The following is a 20,650-nucleotide window of genomic DNA, read 5'->3' on the forward strand; positions in this document are numbered from 1 at the left end:
CTCATCAAACAGTGGCCAAGGGTCAGTGGTTCTATAAAAACTTTTCCCATTCTCATTTGGAGTGAGAGGCCTGGGGGAGTTGAATCATGTCTCTGGGATTTTTGCCTTGAGCTCCAGCTAGGGGCCTGGGTGGAAGGAGGTGGTCGCCCTGCTCTTAGCAGAGCATCTATGAGGGAATCACCCCCTTCTCAAGGCCTGAAAGGTTTCCAGTACTGTTGTTACAATGCACCCTACGGACAAAAATGTCCTGTATCTGTGAAGCCACTGGCCAGATATGACTATTGAGCTCCTGAAATATAGCTACTGTGACTGAATAACTGCATTTTTTGTTGTTGTTGTTTTTGAGACAGAGTGTTGCTCTGTCCCCAGGCTGGAGTGCAGTGGTATGATTTCGGCTCACTGAAACCTCCGCCTCCCAGGCCTGCCTCAGCTTCCTGAGTACCTGGGATTACAGGCGATTACCACCAAGCCCAGCTAATTTTTATATTTTTAGTAGAGGCGGGATTTCACCATGTTCACCAGGGTGGTGCCGAACTCCCAACCTCAGGTGACCTGCCCACCTCGGCCTCCCAAAGGTCTGGGATTACAGGCGTGAGTCACAGTACCTGGCCTGAGTAACCACATTTTAAGTTTACTTATAATTACTTTACATTTGAACAGCGGCCTGTGAGTGGGGGCTACCATATTGGACAGTGCAGCTTATACCTCTGTAGCCCGGATGATCATCCGAGACAGGGTGTTAATTAAACCTCACAGGCACAGTCACAAGCATCCCTGGGAGGCTTCTGGGGTGTAGCTGTGTAACCACAGTGAGCGTGGGGGAGCCCTGGGCTCTACTCGATCCTGCACTCCATATCTGATCGTCTATACTCATTTGTCTCTGTGGAGCCATGAAGAGCCAACTCTCTGGCAGAGGCCTGTCACGGGCCTTCCTTCGTTCAGGGAGGGGAGCACTGCACACAGACACATGCATGGAGTGGGGGGCCAAGCCTAAACAGGCTTGGAGTCGGGGGAGACTACAGGTCTGTAGTTTTCGCAGCCTGGTTGAACATACTAATATGCGAGTGTTAGGAGACCCCCTTGGAAGAGAGAGCAGAGAGCGGGCAATGGAAAGACAGGCATGGCTCCCCAGCCCTGCCAAGGGCCCGGGTCCGAGTCTACAAGAGGAAATGTGATGGGAGAAAACGCTGAAGAGACTGGACTCAAGGACAGAAGAGATCAGAGGCACCAGTAGATCCACTCTGGAACCCAGGGGAGAGCAGGGCATGGCCTGGGTGGGAAGGAACGGCCTCCCCATTTTCCTGAGAACTTTGTACAACTCTGGTTCTGTAAGGACTGGGGGGACATGTACCTTCTGCACCTTGGAAGGAGCCCAGCGGTTACAATCTGGGCATGGAATCAGCACCTCATGGGGCGGTGGCCCTCAGTTGGTTTGGCAGGTGCCAGCGTGGAGCCAGGACACTAGAATACTTGTCCTGAGCAACATAAATGGCCGCTGAGGATTCTCAGAAATAACTAGAGGGGTCCTTGGAGGGAGTACTTTCCTGGAGGGGCCACGAGCTTGCAAAATTAGATATAAAGACTGATTTGATCTCACTTGCAGTCACAGGCATGCCTGAGGGTGTTCCAGGGAAGTCAGGTTAGGTAGACACGTCGATTCTTGGAAATGCCCTGAGACCTTTACTCTCCACTGGGCTTCCCACCTCGGCTCACAGCCCAGGAGACTAAGCAGTCATGGTGACCACTGGGTTTGGGGGCTGCTCATACATGGCAGCAGCTGAGCACAGAGACCACAGCTCCCCTCTGGGCCTCGGACAGAGCAGGTGGCTGTGGGTGCCGTGGCTCAGCCTCAGTGGCATGCAGGCAGTGCTGACCAAGAGGGCACGTGGTGGGCAGGGAGCACGTGCTGTGTCATTCGTCACCATACCTCAGTGTCTAGAAGGCACCACAAAGTGGAGAGGCACTCAAAATATTTGTGAAGGAAAGAAGGAAAGCAAAGAGGAGGGAGGGAGAGAGAGGGAGGAGAGAGAGGGAGAGGAGTCATCCCTACCCAGGGAGATAGGTCTCACACGTCAGGTAGCCAAAGTCAGAGCCGTCACAGTCCTCCACACCCTCATGCCGGTGACCATCTCCACAGTAGGCACGGTGACAGCCTGAGGGGACATAAGGAGGTGCAGTCCTGAGAAGGAGCAGAGGCGACAGGCTTGCCTCAGCTTGTAAGGACCATGCAGCCCAAGGGATCCACCCTAAGTGCTGCACCCCTTAAGGAACTGACCTCCATTAAGCTTCACACTCCTCCAGGGACTGCCCTCAGGCTCTGGTCCCACACTGATGTGCCATGGGACAAGAAGAAGGAGACCCTGGCTCTGGCCCCACCTGACCACTTACTAGCTGAGGGGTGGGGAGACTCCAGGTCGTTATCTGCAAAACTGGGACACTGACATGACCTCCACCTCATAAAGCCACTGTGAGGTCCCAGGAGTGAGGGCTGGGAGACTGCTGAGCCCCAGTGAGGGTGCGTGGTGACTCTCATCTGTCAACAGAGAGCTTCTGCGTGACACTGGTGAGCCCAGCCTTGTGTCCCTGGGGAGCCACATGATCTTCAGCAAAGACCTCTGCTCTCACACGATGGGAGGGTGTTGGAGTATGGACCCCAGCTTCGTTTTCACAGGGCGGGCAGAGTCCATTAGTTCCTTCCCACTGTGAGAGCTCCTATTTGACACTGTACACCAGAGGCAGAAGGGACTCTGGGCAGGGCCAGCCTTCTCGGGGATGCCATCCCTGGAGCTGTCAGGAGACAGTTCGGCCACACTGAGACAGTCAGCAGCATCTCCCACCACCCACTTTGCCCTGTCATCCTTCCCCTGAACTTTTTTTTTGAGACAGGGTCTCGCTCTGTCTCCCAGCCTGGAGTGTAGTGGTGCAATTGCAGCTCACTGCAGCCTTGAACCCCTGGGCTCAAATCATCCTCTCACCTCAACATCCAACTGCGCACCACCAGGCATGGCTAATTTTTTTAATTTTTAATTTTTTTGTAGAGATTAGGTCTTGCTCTGTTGCCCAGGCTGGTCTCGAACTCCTGGGCTCAAGTGATCCTCCAACCTCAGCTTCCCAAAGTGTTGAGATTACAGGCATAAGCCACTGTGCCCAGCCTCCCCTGAGCTTCTTAAGAACAAGGACCATGACTTTGCATCCACACACATACAGTCCTGAGCTCCAGCCTGGCTCTTCAGAGGAGGGGCTTAAACCACAAGCCCTACATGAATTCAGGGAGTGGTGGTTGAACCCTTACTATATCCAGATAATTCCTGCACATATTAGCTCACAGGATCTCTAGGGACTTGAGCAGCCAGCACATCATACCCATTTTACAGGCAAGGAAAGTGAGGCTCAGAGCTGTAAATTGCCCCCCATTACCCCACCCATCATGTGGCCTCTGCCTGGAGCCTGAGGGTGGTTGGTGTTTCTCAGGGCCTGCATTCAACGTCTGTTGACTCTAAAGCTCATGCTTTCCACCACACCTCCTGGTTTTGTTACTTGATTAAAAAACAACAACAACAACAAAAGCGAGCCCTCCAGAGCCTGCTGCCCACCAGTTAAGGCAGCAGCCCACAAGGCTGATGGCAGCTCTGGCTGGCCCAGCTCCCCCTGTGGAGGGCTTTGCTACTAGAGCTTGAGCCCTCATTCAGATTCTTGGCCTCTCCCTTTCGCCTTTCACTCCTCCATGCAAAGTGAGAGCCCATCACTTTTATCTTCTGCACCTGTAACATGGGTTTTGCTAAGACGGAGGACTGGGAGGACCTGGTGGCTACATTTTGAGATAAAGAAGCCCTAACTGGGGGCAGGATCCTTGACATCCACCCCTGGTGAGGTGCTTGGGTGGTGGAAGAGTTAACATATGGGCTGAAATTGGGGCAGCAGGGGCTGGGGTGGGTGGCACAAGGCAGCCTGGGTACACCCTTCTCTGGCTCTAGAAAGGTCCCAAAGCACCACAGCTGGTGTCCAGGGCTGGCCCCAAGTCCCACCCCCCTGTTGTTCAGGCCTCAGGTCCTCCTGGGCTGGGCCTCACTCACGGATGCAGTCGTCACCCACATCGCTGTTACCATCGTCACACTCCTCCCCGGGCTGCAGGAGCCCATCCCCGCAGGTGCCGCGCTGGTCTGCAGTGTAATCCACAGGATAGAAAGGGGTCAGCTGGCCAAAGAAGCACACAGCATTAACTGGAGCATGGCATACCAAGGCAGCCGCAGGCAGGGAGGTCATTTGTTCTGGGTCCGATGGCACTGCTGGAGCATGCCTTGACTTCCTCCCAGGGGTGGGAAAGGTACTCCTTTCCTGTCGCCCAGAGCTCTGTAGCTGGTTAAATGCTGGGTCAGATCAAGACAGCAACCTGGCATGCAGGGATGTGGAGACCCCCTGGAACCCTGACTCAGAGAGGGGCTTCTATTTGGGGGTCAGGGTGGGGGAATGGAGGGCTGCTCAGAAACAGTTTGAGGGAGGATGCTCAGCCCTCCCATGCAGACAGACTACAGAAAGCCCTCCCCAGGCCCAGTGGGGTGGCCTTCCCTTCCTTTAATGGATGCATCTCTCTCCTGGGCAGGGAGTATGTCCTGAGGTGATGGCCTGGGGGTACCTGGATGGGGAGCCAGCCAAGGCTGTCCTTGAAGTACAGAGATCTCTGGTCTCTGCGAAAGGCAATGGCATTTTGGGTGTTCAGCCTCTCAAGCTCCTCCTGGTTGTTGACCACAAAAATCTGCCAGAGAACACACTGGTGAGGATTCCAGAAAACACTTCTGCAGGGGGCAGGGAAAAAGCCGGAGGAGGAAACAGACTATCCTCGGGCTGCTCAACAGTGGAAAGAGGAGTTTGCACACTACACTCTAGCATTCCTTCTGAAGTGAGAGCAGTGTCTTGATTCCCTCACCTTCTCAATTCAGTTCCTAATGTCTAAGTTTGAAACTAAAATATTCACTCGGATGTAACATTTTTTTTCTTTTTTCTTTTCTTTTGAGACGGAGTCTCGCACTGTTGCCCAGGCTGGAGTGAAGTGGCACGATCTTGGCTCACTGCAACCTCTGCCTCCCGGGTTCAAGCAATTCTCCTGCCTCAGCCTCCTGAGTAGGTGGGATTACAGGTGTGCACCACCACGCCTGGCCAAGTTTTGTATTTTTAGTAAAGACGGGGTTTCGCCATGTTGGCCAGGCTGGTTGCAAGCTCCTGACCTCAAGGTGATCCGCCCACCTTGGCCTCCCAAAGTTCTGGGATTATAGGCATGAGCCACCGTACCCAGCCTTGGATTTAACATTTTTAAATATTTAAAATGTTCCCAAGATTAAATTAAAAGACAATGTCATATAGTCAAATAATTTGACATCTGGAAGTGATTCTTAAAATTATCCTACTCAAAGATGTTCTTTACAGTATTATTTACATTAGTAAAAAGCTTGGGGGTGGCCAATAAGCAATAGGTTGGTTAAACACCAACACTGGTTAAGTAAATTGTAGCACAGCCACACTGGATGGATGATTATCATGAATTGATGTCCAAGGTTTACTTCAAAATAATCCAACAGAGGATGGGCAGTAGTGAGTGGGCATAAAGAGAAAACAAGGACACAGGCTCGCCATGAATTGATCATTATTAAAGTTGAGTGAAGGGTACATAGGGGTTCATTACACTATTTGCTTTGCTTTTATATGTATTTGAAATTTTCTCTAATAAAAAGTTTAAAATGTTATTTATAGAGTGTGGAAACATGGCAGGATTTCAACTAAGATAACAAAGTACAACTTTTTTTTTTTTTTTTTTTGAGAGATGGAGTCTCGCTCTGTCACCCAGGCTGGAGTACAGTGGTGCGATCTCAGCTCACTGTAACCTCTGCCTCCCGGGCTCAAGCGATTCTCTTGCCTCAGCCTCCCAAGTAGCTGAGACAACAGGTGTGCACCACCACACCCTGCTAATTTTTTATATATTTTTAAGTAGAGATGGGGTTTCACCATATTGGCCAGGCTGGTCTCGAACTCCTGACCTTGTTATCCGCCCGCCTTAGTATCGCAAAGTGCTGGGATTACAGGTGTGAGCCACCGTGCCTGGCCAAAAGTACAACGTTTGTATGCAATATAATCTCAACCATATAAAAGTTAGATTTTAATAAGACAAAGAAAATACCCCAAAATGAACTCATAATCAAATGGGCAATTTGGTTTTCCTCTTTTGATTTTCTCTTATTTTCCAATTTCCTATAATGAGCATGTACCCGGAGTCATGAAAAAAAGTAAGTTTTACTGAAAGGATTTCACAAAGCCCCCTAAGGATCAGGTGAGAGGTCCTCATGGATAACCACCCCAGACGTCTCCCAGAAAGCCTTACCACAGGAACTCGCGGGGAACTGGGCCCATACACGGATTCCCCGTAGGAAGGGTTATTCACATTCATAGTGGGTCCACAAAGACATCTTCCTGGAGGCCCGGGAAATCCTCTTTCCCCTTTGGGTCCCATTATAAGTTGTCCTAGGAAGCAACAGACTGCTGTGTTTAGAGCCAAGGAAGAGAAGACCAAACAACCCAGGGAGATGTGAGTGACCTTTGCAACAGAAAAAAGGTTAAAGTCCACAGCATTTCAGGGAACGCCTGAGGGAGAGGTTCAAAGAGATGCTTTTGATCCAAGACATGGAGGAGATAAGGGAAGAAAAATAGCTGGTAGGAGACAGTTTGCCCCTCCTTCCTGCCTTGAAGACAGGCAAGACATCTGGTGTTGCAGCAGCCATGTTGCAACCAGGAAGTCACAAGCATGAGAAGATAAGCCAACATGCAGGAAAGGCTCATGGGGCCTGGGGCCCTGACAGTGACAGTCAGAGGCTGAATCAAAGCCAATTACTGTCTGCCTCTGGATTTCTTTATTGGATAAAAACAATGCCCTATTCGTTTAGACCATTATTAACAGAGGGCTTCTTGCTGACAAATACATTATTGACTGTTAACATTTATTATTTTAAAAAACTTTTGTTTTTCATATATATAGAATCTTTTTTTTTTTTTTTTGAAATGGGGTCTTGCTCTGTTGCCCAGGCTGGAGTGCAGTGGCACGATCTTGGTTCACTGCAACCTTTGCCTCCCAGGTTCAAGCGAGTCTCCTGCCTCAGCCTCCTGTGTAGCTGGGATTACAGATGTGTGCCACCATGCCTGGCTAATTTTTGTATTTTTAGTAGAGACAGGGTTTTGCCATGTTGGCCAGGCTGGTCTCGATCTCTTGACCTCAAGTGATCTGCCTGCCTCAGCCTCCCAAAGTGCTGGGATTACAGGCGTGAGCCACCTCGCCCGGCCAATGTAGGATCTTTACAGAGGAATTTCTGGGTGTGGGTTTCTTTCATTTCTTCTGGAAGAAAATAGAACGTTAGTATATGCCCAGTCCATTTACCCTCCCCTGGTGCTGAAGAAGTGAGGACATGTCTTGAAAAGACGTGATCAGAAGGTGTACTCCCTACCTATGCGGAAGAGCTGTGAGGGCAGTACCTTGGTTTTTAAAGGCTCTGATGATGCCCAAACCAATTCTGTCAAGACTTCTGAAAACTAAACTGAACCTGGGCAGCATCCATACTTTTACTTATTTATTTTTTAAAAAAGTTTTTTTTAACCACTTTAGTATAAGGCATCTTTTTTTTTTTTTTTTTTTTTGAGACAAAGTCTCACTCTGTTGCCCAGGCTAGAGTGCAGTGGTGTAATCTCAGCTCACTGCAACCTCTGCCTCCGACTACAGGTACATGCCATCACGTTTGGCTAATTTTTGTGTTTTTAGTAGAGACAGGGTTTCACTATGTTGGCCAGGCTGGTCTCGAACTCCTGAACTCAAGTGATCCACCTGCCTCAGCCTCCCAAAGTGCTCGGATTACAGGTGAGAGCCACCGCGCCTGGTCAGGCATCCATATTTTTAAAAGCTCTCAAGATGATTCCAATTTGCATCAAGGTTGAGAACTGGGCCATTCCCCTGCCAGATCATCCTCCCTTCATCCTCCATCCCTCCCCAGCTGCCTCTCAACTCCCTTCTGATCTGGGTCCAAACATCACTTCCTGAAGGAGGTCTTTTTGAATCCTCAGACTCTGTCATGTATATCTGGGATACAATTTCATGGTTTCCTATGCCTTTTCTTCACGGCACTTCTCTTTGTTTGTGATTCTATATACTGCAGAATTATTCCATCAAGGTTGATCTCCAGTAGAATGTCGCTCCACAAGGACAGGGCTAGTGCCTGTTTTCATCCACCAGGGCTTACACAAAGTAGGGGCATGGAAAGTGTTTGATGATTGAATGAATGAATGCAGACTAATTGGAGAGAAACAGTCTTCGGAAAAAGGCAAAAGTCACATTCTGGCTGGCAGAAAAGCACCAGAGCAAGAGCCATCCAACAGGAAGTGAGGAAAGAGAAGAAAAGATGGGGACTGAGAAGAAAAATAAGTGAGGATCCCTTCTTCTGGGAAAATAGCAGGGGGTGGGTTTGGAGGCCAGCCAGTCATTGGTGTCAGGTAGTATGACATCTGCGGTAGCCAGGGGCTGGGAACACAGTTCACAGATACAGAAGGGCAGGAAATGAAATGACCCCAGGGGAGAGATCCGGCCAGGACCCCGGGGAAACCACTGCAGCCGGAGAAGGAGACTGAACCTTCCCGAGCGGGTTGACACATATGCCTACAATCAGAATGCTGATGGCACGAGGGCAATGGAGCTGTGCCAACATCTTATCCTAAGCTCTGCTTGTCTGTTCTAACAAGAAGTACAAATATAATTCTGTAGGAAGAGTTCCAGCGTGTGTTCTGATATCTTCAGAAGAGCCCAGAGAGACAGGGAGTCCACCAGCCTAGGAATAACCACTTGGGGAAACTGAAGTGGAAAAGCTCTGTGACCAAGAATATGAGGGTGGGATTGCAGCAGTCTTCCAGAAGGCTCTGTGACCCCAACAACTCCTCCAGAACCGTGGCCTGAGAGACAGTCAGGAGTTTGTCCCATTAGCTGCTGATGAATGGTGAGGCTGAGATTTGAATTCATGTTTGACTTAACACTATGCTGTTCAAAAGACAAACGTCCAAGAATACTGATGCTCTCAGGAAGCCAGCAATTCCCAGGTACCACGTTGATTCACTTATACTCTGTCTGGGTACAGGAAGGACTCAGCCAAATTTGTAATTTGATTATTGCAAATTACATCCTAAAGGCATTTTGCCTTTATTCCCTTCCCACCTCTTAGCCCCTCTTTCCCTCTAACTCAGGTAAGTACAAAGCTTTCACCCTTTCCACCTCTCCCAGCACCATCCAGTCCCACAGAACTGGGCACCAGAAACTGAGGTCACCTCCTGACAGGACGCGGCAGGGAGCCTGCTGCCACCACTGCAGTGTCCCTGCAGCTTCCTCCCAGTTGCTGGAGGGTGTCCATTACCCCTGCCTGTTTTCTGCCAGGCTACACTGAAGGACACAGCAACCTGAACTTCCCCACCCTGACCTCTGGGGGATCATGTCTCGGCCGGGTTTCATCCCCACCCCCTGCAGCCAGAGGACCCGGCTCTCCATCTTTGCCCAGGCAGCCTCCCACTTCCATTGGCTGCCTCGGTGGGAAAAGATCAGCAGAGGGGAATCTAAGAGAAGGCAGAGAAACCAGCACAACCACCTCTAGAGGTCGCCTGGCTGACACTCACAGGAGTCATGGACCGATTCTGGACCAGGGTGGCCCCCAGTCAGTGCTGTGACCTTGCAGGCATCACTTCTCTTTGAGGTTCAAGATTCTTATCTCTAAGAGGAGGGTAGGACTAGACCAGGGGAGTTTTAATCTGTGGTCTGCAGAGGCCGAGGCTATCTCATGATGGCCTTGGGGCAGGGGTTCTGGAACCCGGGGAAACGGGGTGCAAAACCTTGGGTGTAGCTATACAGAGTTGTTTTCCCCGCTAGGAGTGAATTTGGGACTTTTATCAGACTGTCAAAGGTAATGTCAGGAGTGAATCTGGGGGGCCTAGTCCAACTCTGGATGATTATCCAGCTGGTCCCAAACACAGGGATATCTTATTTACTTATTGATTTATTTATTTATGAGACAGAGTCTCACTCTGTCGCCCAGGCTGCAGTGCAGTGGCGAGATCTTGGCTCACTGTGACCTCCGCCTCCCAGGTTCAAGCGATTCTCCTGCCTCAGCCTCCTGAGTAGCTGGGATTACAGGTGCCCGCCACCATGCCCAGCTAATTTTTGTATTTTAAGTAGAGATGGGGGTTTCACCATGTTGGCCAGGCTGGTCTCAAACTTCTGACCTCAAGTGATTCGCCCACCTCAGCCTCCCCAAGTGCTGGGATTACAGGTGTGAGCCACTGCACCTGTCCGGATAGCTCTTTTTAACTCCTTCTTCGCCCTCTCTCCCCACCCCTCCAAAATTTTCCAAAGAGCAGGATTATTTATTGCCCCATCTTCTCTTTTCTCTCTTCAGCCCCCTCACTCAGGAAGGCTCCTCAGAAAGGAAGTGACTCAAAGGACGGAATTGGGGGCAGGGGCATCAGTCCAAAGAGATGGCCCCATCCTGCTTGGCTCCTAAGGAGATGGACTGTGAACCCACGGAACCCCTGCCTGGGAGCCCCTGCAGGAAGCAGCCCTATCCACCCACATACCATGTGCCACTGGGGATGTGAAGCTGACTCAGCCGCTGACACTGCCCTCAAGGATCTAGCAAGAGGATGAAACACATCTGCAGAAACGTTACCAATGGAGAGGCCATAACAGAGAGGCAATATGTGACCAGGGCTCGGGGTGGGGGAGGTGATCTATCCTGTTAGGGGCCAAGGAAGGCCTTACTGAAAAGAACTTCGAAGGAAGAGAGAATTTCGTTGGATGGACAGGAGGTGAGAGGAGTGCCATGTCAGGCCATGTGGACCCAGAGAGACCACAGGAATAGCTCCAGCTCCATAGATGGCATCCTCTGAAGGGTAGAGGGCAGGGTGTGATTGGGCAGAGGCTGGGGTAGTCGAGGGAGAGGGAGGTGGGCATACTGGGTGGAAGAGAGGGAGCTGGAAGGCCAGGGAGAAAAAGTATGACTCTGTGGGGCCTGCTGAGAGGACAGGATTGCAATACACAGAATACTGACAAGACAAGAGAAACAGCGGGCACCGAGGAGCTGCTGACAGCTCCAGCCTAGCCCTTCTCATCCATCCCCCAGCCCCAGGAGGGAACCAGAGTTCAGGTCAGGTGAGGGTTGGTCTTTACACAGAGATAAACACAGTGAGACCATTAAGATCCCAGCCCACTACAGACCTCCCACGCATCCACACATCACATGCCCCTGGACTACTCCTCAGTATTTTTTTGTTTTGTTTTGTTTTTGAGATGGAGTCTCGCTCTGTTGCCCAGGCTGGAGTGCAGTGGCATGATCTCGGCTCACTGCAAGCTCCACCTCCCGGGTTCACGCCATTCTCCTGCCTCAGCCTCCTAAGTAGCTGGGACTACAGGCGCCCGCCACCACACCCAGCTAATTTTTTGTATTTTTAGTAGAGACGGGGTTTCACCATGTTAACCAAGATGGCCTCGATCTCCTGACCTCGTGATCTGCCCACCTCGGCCTCCCAAAGTGCTGGGATTACAGGCGTGAGCCACCACGCCCGGCCTACTCCCCAGTTTTGTGAGCCCCTAGGTACCCCAGGGGCCAAGAGAGTCCCTTCCGAAGGCACAACCCAGACCTCAGGCCATGCTCTCAATCTCTGGGGTTGGTAGCTCATAGTCATGGGACTCCAGGGGGACATCCTGCCTCCCAGGACCATGGAGTATGAGGACTAGTTGAAAGGACCCTGATTCAGAGCATCCAGCCAATTCCAAAACTGAATTATGGAGTGTGGGCACGTGGCCTGGGTTGCATCTCAGATCTGATTCCACTAACAACATGGAAACAGGTGCCACAAACATAAGTTATTACCCATACTAATCAATGTGTGTTCTCCCAGTATTTCCTTCCTCCTCTCCCTATTTCAAGGAGGTAGCAAGAGTTTGTGCTTTCTTGCCCTTGCTAAAAGCAGGTAATATTGGAAGCAAACTTTTCTTTCTGCCTTCTGTTCCCTGAAGGACAAAGCTCCTAACTGGGGTGCTGGTATATGAGGAGTATCAGGAAGGAGGGAGTCAGGGATGGAAGACGAGAGACTTCCTAGACAGGGACAGGAGAGTATCCTGGGGAAGAGACAGGTCTCAGAAAGAATGGTTGTGGGGTGCTCCTTGGACAGTTGAACTGTGGGGACCAGGACTCCCAGCCTTGAAAATGTTCTGATACCCACGTATGGCATAGGAACAGCAGCCACCAGGTATCTGTGGACCACAGGGACTTGGGTGACAAGTCTATTTCTATTTCAACTCTATTTCAGAGGTGAATGGAGTAGACCAAAGGTTGGAGGGACCTTCCCTGACAATTTTCTGCCATAATTCACCAGGATCTTTGCCCAACCCATTAGTGGTTGTTGGAGGAGTAGTGAAAATCCTAATAATGCCTAAATTAAATGTTTTGGCATCCTAGCAGGTTGGACTCTCAGAGCCAGATTTAACTTAGTTTAAAGGATCTAACAAAATATGACATTTCTTGCCCATCCCATGATGTGGCTGCAAATGTATTTCCATAAACACAGGAGGAGGGGGAATACACTATGGAATTATAAATGTCTTCGTTTTCTTCAGAAAAAAGTTGGAATAAAAATTGTTTGGATTCATTTTGTATAACTGAAGACAAAAAAATGTTGCAGTCAACAAATGATCTTCTTGATACTGTCTTTATACAGTTGATGTGCTGTGAAAGCCCCTACCATGAGCTGACAAGGGAAAGACATAAAGGGCTTAGCTAATAAAATTGAATGAGGTAAAAGAAGGAAGCAGCGGCTGGGCATGGTGGCTCATACCTGTAATCCCAGCACTTTGGGAGGCCAAGGTGGGCAGATCACGAGGTCAGGAGTTTGAGACCAGCCTGACCAACATGGTGAAACCCCATCTCTACTAAAAATACAAGAATTAGCCAGGTGTGGTGGCGGGCACCTGTAATCCCATCTACTCAGGAGGCTGAGGCAGGAGAATCACCTGAACCCGGGAGGCAGAGGTTGCAGTGAGCCAAGATCCCACCACTGCACTCCAGCCTGGGTGACAGAGCAAGGCTCTGTCTCGAAAACAAACAAGGAAGCAGCATATCTATGCCCTTCTCAATAGCAGACTTTTAATTTTTATTTATTTATTTATTATTAATTTATTTATTTAGAGTCTCGTTCTCTCGCCCAGGCTGGAGTGCAGTGGCGTGATCTTGTCTCACTGCAAGCTCTGCCTCCCAGGTTCACGCCACTCTCCTGCCTCAGCCTGCCGAGTAGCTGGGACTACAGGTGCCTGCCACCACACCTGGCTAATTTTTTGTGTTTTTAGTAGAGACGGGATTTCACCTTGTTAGCCAGGATGGTCTCGATCTCCTGACCTCGTGATCTGCCCACCTCGGCCTCCCAAAGTACTGGAATTACAGGCGTGAGTCACCGTGCCCGGCCAACTTTTTATTTTTTAATTTCATTTTAGTAATTTATTTCTGTATCTTTTTTTTTTTTTTTTTGAGACAGAGTTTCAAGATGGCACAATCTCAGCTCACTGCAACCTCCACCTCCCAGGTTCAAGCGATTCTTCTGCCTCAACCTCAGAGTAGCTGGGATTACAGCTGTGTGCCCCCACGCCAGGCTAAGTTTTGTATTTTTAGTAGAGAAGGGTTTTTGCCATGGTTGGCCAGGCTGGTCTCAAACTCCTGACCTCAAGTGGTCTGCCCACCTAGGCCTCTCAAAGTGCTGAAATAACAGGCGTGAGCCACCACGCCCGGCCTCTTTCTATATCCATTGCAAACCAATAAGGACTCTCGTATAACACTGTAAGATAGAAAAACCTGCAATGTCACCTTTACTTCTAGGTTTAAGATAACTGCTTGGAGCCATGAAACTTTTATCTAGAAAAAGGTATTCGTTGATGAAATATGTTCCTGTTATTTTTCACTTAAGGTATAAATGACATCATTAATGTGCTTTTTTTCTTTCCTCTATTTGTTCTTCAGAATGCTAAAACAAATTCAGAATGGCATTTATCTCTCTTGCATAAAAGTTGAATGAGCTAAATTGTGGAGAAATTATAAAGATATTGGAGTGCCTCTGGCAGTTTCTAACTTGAAACACAAGGCATCTCTGCTGGCATCTCCTTGTGTTCTCTCTGGGAGGCTGGCCAGTACTGCAACAGTGGATCAAGTGAAGCAGTGTAGCTCTTACCTGCAGATGGGGGGCCTGGGGGCCCTGGGGGGCCTGGACGGCCAGGTTGACCAGAAGGCCCAGGCTTGCCGGGTGGGCCCATAACTCCACTATCCCCTTTCTGTCCCTGACAGAGAGAAAGGCAGAGCCTGTTATGAAAGCACGACATAGCAAGCTTCCTGCCCCATTTATCACTAAATCAGAGATCACCTTGTACTTAAGGAGCACTTAACCAGCGGGGGATGCAGCTCCAGAGGTCTTGACCATCAAGCTCTTAATAAGCTTAGGGCAAGTGACATTTGAGATAGTGATGGTTACAAGTTTGCAGACCTTACTTCTTGCTCTGTCCTACAAATGTGGTACATGGCAGCTGAAAAGAATCAGACAAATCTACTCTAGGCCCCGGGCAGATGAGGAAATAGGCCTAGAAATGAGCTATTTTCACTCATTGGCTTCCCATTGCACTCAGGATAAAGACTTAGCTCTTTACCGCAGCCTGCGAAGCCTTGCATGGCCAGGCCTTCCAGCTTCATTCCAGCCTTTTGGCCTTTTTGGTCTTCAAGGGCACCGTGTCTATTATCCCCCTTCTCAAGACCCTTCTCTCTGCCTCAAAATCTCCTCCTTCCCCCTAGCCTAGTTAACTGTCACTCACCCTTTGGCTCTCAGCTCAAACGCCCTATGGCAAAGCCTTCCCTGACCTTCCTGGACAGAGTCAGTTCACCCCACCATAAGCTCTCACAACTCAGTCTGTTTCCTTCATGGCATTTATTCCAGATCACAGCATATGGATGATTTGTGTGGTCATTTCACTGATGTCTCCCCATGAGACATACACATCCTATGGGCTGGAATCTGTCTAGCTCGCCTCCTTTCCCCAGATGAAATGAGGGAGGACAAAGATGCTAGAAACACAAAGGTAGGCAGCTTTGCTGATCTGTAAATCCAGAGGTTTCACCTTGACCTCGAGACTCTGGGTAACTCATGTCTCTGCTTTGTACCTCAGTTTCGTCATCTTAAAAATGGGGCCAGTAAATTTACACCCACATAGGTTTGTTGTGAGAGTAACAAAGATCTCAGAGGTGAAAATGTGGTTTGCACAGAACGAAGAGCTATGTGGGGTAAGCCAATTATCACAGCAACTGGCCTGGTTCCATGTGTTTCACAGAGTTAAACAAGTCCTGGTTTATTAAAAAGGGTACACCTGTGGCTACAGCCGTTCCACATGGAGTGTCCTCTTTTCTGCCTATTCTGGGAGCATCAAGAGCAAAGACTGGGCTCTTCGTTCTCCCTCAGGGTTGCCCTTAGGAGTCACCCTGAAACCAAGGCTGGTGCATGCTATTGACTCTTCCCCTAAGCAATTTGCTAATTGTCTGCTCTTGCCTCAGGCCTTATCAGAGCAGTGATTGACACATGACGTTTTTGGCCTGGTTCTTCTTACGACACTTGCGCCTTGGCAGGCTTGCCCACCTGATGAAATGTAATATTTCTCAAATCTGGGGAGCAGGCATGCTTGGGACTCCTTTCCAGCCACAACGGTGACAGGTGACCTGCCGCCTTGTCCACATGGCACTGGGAGCCCTCTTGGTAATGTCCAAGGAGTTCTTGAACTCTGAATATGGGATCCGTGAGGTCAGAGTTTATTTCTGATTTCATGTTTATGGAGGGAGTTCTTAAGCCTCAGCCCAAGCTGAAGCATTCCCTGCAGTAACCAAGCTGGGTCCCAGGATGGCAAAGGAAGTCACACCATCTTAATATAGCCACAGTTCAGGCTTGTTTTTCTAACGGCCTTGTCAGCTGGCTCTGAGCACAGGAAGTGCCAAAGTTTGAAGGAGCTGGAAATGCTCCTTCATTCTGACACCAGCAGTAATGGAATATTCCTCTTATCGGCCATCGCTCAGAATGAGCCATATCTCTATCAGCAAGAATCACTGAGTAGAGCTTTCCAGGAAAGGCATTCTTTATTCCTTATTTGCCACAAAGTTGGGTGATCTCTCTCAAGGAAATTGTTTCTCAGTTACTGAAGGTTTTTGTTTTTTGTTTTTCATTTTAAACAGACATGGCAGGAGATTTTTTTTTTTTTTTTGAGAGATGGAGTCTTGCTCTGTCACCCAGGCTGGAGTGCAGTGGCGTGATCTTAGCTCACTGCAACATCTGCCTCCTGGGTTCAAGCGACTCCTGCCTCAGCTTCCCAAGTAGCTGGGACTAGACATGTGCACCACCATGCCCAGCTAATTTTTGTATTTTTTAGTAGAGGCGGGGTTTCACTATATGTTGGCCAGGCTGGTCTCAAACTCCTGACCTCAGGTGATCCTCGTGCCTCAGCCTCCCAAAGTGCTGGGATTATAGGCGTGAGTCGCCACGCCCAACCGAGAAAATTTTTATAATAAAGTCAACAGCTGCTTTCCTGGGCTTGCCCGAAGGCAAGTCCTGAAGCATGAAGGTAGCTGAGAGAAGAAGTCATGTGGGGGAAGTTGGTCTCAACTCAACTCCCTGGATTCTAACCCTGGCTTTGAAGCTGACTTCGTGGAGGGGTCTTGGGCAAGCAGCTCCACCTCCCTGACCCTCAGCTTCCTTGTGAATAACCTGAGGAGACTGGATTAAGTGGTCTCTGTAATCCTTCGGGCACAGAAATCACTATCTGAGATCCCTTCTGAATTTCTGATTTTTGGCTTTGGATTGACTTAACAATAACTTTCAGAGACTCTCAGCACTGCTGGCCAACAAAGGGTATGTAAGACTCTAAGCTGGGAGATTAATTCATGACAAAAACAAGTACCGCAGCAGGCTTCTAAGGCTAACAACTTGCTATCTGCCAACTGGAGCGACACCAACACGGAGGGTTTGCAGCATCCTCGGGTTGTTCACAATGTCTTGTCGAAAGCTTGGACTCATTTCTCTAACTTCTCTGAGCTCCCAGATGTGGTTTTGGTGTAGCTTTTACGATTCCAATGGAATCAGTTTCAGCAGGCTCAATAAATGGCCTTCCTGGCTTTGGTTATTACCGGGAACTAGGAAAAGACAAACACTGCCCAAGACAGAAGGAAGCCAGGAAGCTTCTGGAACCCCAAGCTTAAAATATTATTAATGGAATTCTTGGGATGGGATAAAGTGATACAAGAAAAGATTTCTCCCCCATTTTGTTTCCTTTTTTATCTGAGCCTACTTTTAAGAAACTGGTATCTGTGGCATTATTGTGAAACCATGACCCTGCTACCCGTGATCAAAGTTTGGAAACTGGACTGGAAGACTGTAACTCTGAAAGTTACTGTGCAGTCTCCATTTTCCAGGTTGGAGTCTGTGTTCTTTCTAAATTGATTGGGAAAAGACCAGAATTGGCTTCATAGTGTTATTATGGTTCTGAACCCTGGCTGCACATTAAAATCACATGGAGCTTAAAAAAAATAACCAAACCCATGCTGAAAGTTCATTCCAGGTCAATTATATTATGGTCTTTGGAAAATAAGGCCTAGGCGAGGGACGAGGAGTGGCAAGCTTGGAACTACAACCATTGCACCTGATGTGGGGGAATCTGTACATCTGTATTTAATCACCGGCCCCACCCCCAGGTGATCTTGATGTAAGATTAAGTTTGTGGACCACAGATATAGCCTAAGGAAATAAGTAAAAGAAGGGAAAAAGCTTCCATCCAAAGATGTTTACCTCTCAGGATTACATATAAGACAGCCAAGGCTGTCTCTAGAGCAGTCATGTCACATCACATGGCTTAACACAAGAGCTTTCTGACCAGGGGGAGTTCAGAATGAACAATTGCCTTAAAATTGTTAATAAACCCAAGCAAAAAGGTCACTTACAAATTGGAGACCTGAGTAGGGAAAAATCACCCTATTGTTGAGACCCAGAAGACCTCTTAACACAGGAAAATATCTAGGTTCGTCTTTAAAACTTCATTTGTGTCTGGGACATTGAAGCATAAAATAGGTTTTCTGGGTAAATGACCATATCTGCCTTCCATTCCTAGCTGCTTTGGTTAAGACAGACTTGTTTTTATGAACCAAATATCCACTCTTGCTTCTGGCCTTGGCACAGTTCTAATGGAGCATCCTATCCCATCCACTTCCAGCTATGGCTAGCCTAGAGATGCCAGCAGCTTCTGGAAGTGGTGCTGCTCCTGTCTGCTAGCACAGAGGACACTGGAGTCTAGGTCTACAGAATATCTCTGATTAAAGCCACCTGCCTGCCGCTCCACACACAGCCAGGTCAGGAAGTTCTGACCTCAGGCGCGTGGTAAGCCCTGGGATCCTTACCTGCTTGCCTCGTTTTCCTGGTCTTCCCGTGGGTCCTCGGTGTCCTGCTATCCCAGGTTCACCTTTTGGACCCATTTCACCCTGGAAAGAAGGAAAGAGAAGCAAGAGAGGACTTAGGGCATGTGGAGTGGGCACATCTACACAGGTCTAGCTAGTCAAGAGTATGAGGGCAGTCTACTTGATCATTCCGAATCTATGCCAACTGGGCTGTCCTGGAAGGTTGGGAGAGTGATGAAGTCATGAGAAAGGCAGACATGTCTTTCAAGGAAGAGGAGGGAAGGAAGAAGGTAATTCTAAGTGGGTTATCTGTTACCTGAGAGGGACAGGTGTGGAGCAGCACACATTTTGATGGCCAAATAGGAGAGACAAATCATCACCCAGAACAGGCAGTGAGAGGCTGGGGCATCCAGCACAGCATGCCTGTGCTACTTACTACAAGCTGTCTGGAAAAATGCTTTCCTTCTAGTCGCAATTTTATGTTGTGTTTTCTTATGTGTTGTTTTCAGCACAAATTCAAATCTGGAAGCTTTTAAATGATTGGACACAGTTTTGCCAACTGTCGTCTTCGGGAAGTTTCTACTCATTTAATGACTCTTACTTAGGATTATGTGCTGGCCCACTCTTAGTAAGCATTGGTTTGAGTTCCAGCTCACTGCCATTTGATTTAGATGAAAGCTCTTTTGTGGGCAGAGACGTTCCAAACGTATGTTCAGATATTCAATATAATTATTGAAAAAGGCATGGAGAACAATGGAAACAGTATTCCTGTTTGTAAAGCTCTATGTTGAACTATCAAAACCCAATGTACTCATTGCAGAATTTCATAGTTTAAGGCCAATATTTCACAAAACCCATTTCTCCATCTTAGTTTCTCTCCTTCTTCCCCATTTTCTTCTACATGGATTCCGGCCCCACTTACTGTTTCTTTGGGTCATGAACCCACAGGGCGCTTCATTCCTATCTCCAGTAATCCCCCAACAGCCCAGAATGCACCGCCAACAAGAAAAATTTAGCAATAGCAATCATGAGTGTTAGTCAGCAGCCAGTTCCCATGAAGAGCTGCCCAGCCACTCAGAGAGAACAAAAAAACACCCAGGCACTTTTTCACGTGGCAGTCAGAGGAGGTATAACACAATAGAAAATTCCAGGGAACACCTGTATATGGAAAGGATCAAGCGTAAAGCTCTGAAATTATCTGTCAACTCAGCCAGTGTGTCCCTACCCAAGCCACCAATGTCTTGTTTCACCAAGAATTGTCCTTAAATCTATGATTTCTTTCCAACCCATGCATCCTTCAACATTCTCTAGGGAATGGGAGAGTGTGAGAGGATAGGATGGATGCTACATGGCCATGGAGATGTTTGCAGTTTTTCCCTGGCTGTTTAGAGAGGCTCAGGGATGTCTTTATGGCTGGAAGAAAACAGCAGCACAAGCAGCACTTTTTTTTTTTTTTTTCAGGGATTGTCAGAAGGAAGTGTGGCCCTTCTCTACATTGGCTGGGAAGCAGTCAGGAATTTCTTGATCTAATTTCTCTCCCAAGACCTAATTGTGGTCATCACATCAGCTCTATCTTAAAACAGCCTGTCATAAAAGGGGAAGAGAACTCTTCAGATGGGAAGTCTAGTAAATGGTGCAGAGGACAGAGAAGCTGCCATACTTAATTTTACGGTAATTTATTATTCTTTGACGTTCACTGTTACCCTGAATGAAAAGCTAATCTAAACATTTTTAAGTAAAACTGTTTTTCCTCTTTTAACATTTCCATTAATTTGCTTATATAATTAGTTTTCTTTAAGTTACCTGAAATGGACTCCTTTTTTATTAAGTCTTGTCCCAAGCAAGATATCCGTTAAATATTTAACTATTTATTTATTTATTGAGACAGGGTCTGCCTCTGTGGCCCAGGCTGGAGTGCAGTGGTGCAATCATGGCTTACTGCAGCTTTGACTCCTGGGCTCAGGCCATCCTCCCGCCTCAGCTTCCTAAGTATCTGGCACTACAGGTGCACACTACCATGTCCAGCTAATGTTTTGTATATTTTTCTTGGTAGAAATGGGATTTCACCATGTTGCCCAGGCTAGTCTCAAACTCCTGGGCTCAAGCCATCTGCCCACCTCGGCCTCCCAAAG

General features: G+C 48.4%; 1 protein-coding gene across 9 annotated transcripts in view; it reads right to left on the bottom strand.

Moving 5' to 3' along the window:
• Positions 1-20,650, bottom strand: part of COLQ (collagen like tail subunit of asymmetric acetylcholinesterase) — a 71,533-nt gene that overhangs the window by 1,623 nt on the left and 49,260 nt on the right. For 6 of the 9 annotated variants that reach the window (XM_009201754.4, XM_009201752.3, XM_031663763.1 and 3 more), the window contains 6 exons: positions 18,522-18,602; positions 14,278-14,383; positions 6,371-6,510; positions 4,634-4,753; positions 4,074-4,194; positions 2,051-2,153 (listed from right to left, as the gene is read on the bottom strand). In XM_009201754.4, coding sequence (XP_009200018.1) covers positions 2,051-2,153; positions 4,074-4,194; positions 4,634-4,753; positions 6,371-6,510; positions 14,278-14,383; positions 18,522-18,602 — 671 coding nt within the window. Of the gene's footprint in view, positions 1-2,048; positions 2,180-2,275; positions 2,788-4,073; positions 4,195-4,633; positions 4,754-6,370; positions 6,511-14,277; positions 14,384-18,521; positions 18,603-20,650 lie in introns of those variants that run through there. The other 3 variants (XR_002520555.2, XR_002520557.2, XR_002520556.2) reach the window with 3 other exon arrangements.

The sequence above is a fragment of the Papio anubis genome, chromosome 2 (assembly GCF_008728515.1).
Source record: "Papio anubis isolate 15944 chromosome 2, Panubis1.0, whole genome shotgun sequence".
NCBI classification, from domain to species: domain Eukaryota; kingdom Metazoa; phylum Chordata; class Mammalia; order Primates; family Cercopithecidae; genus Papio; species Papio anubis.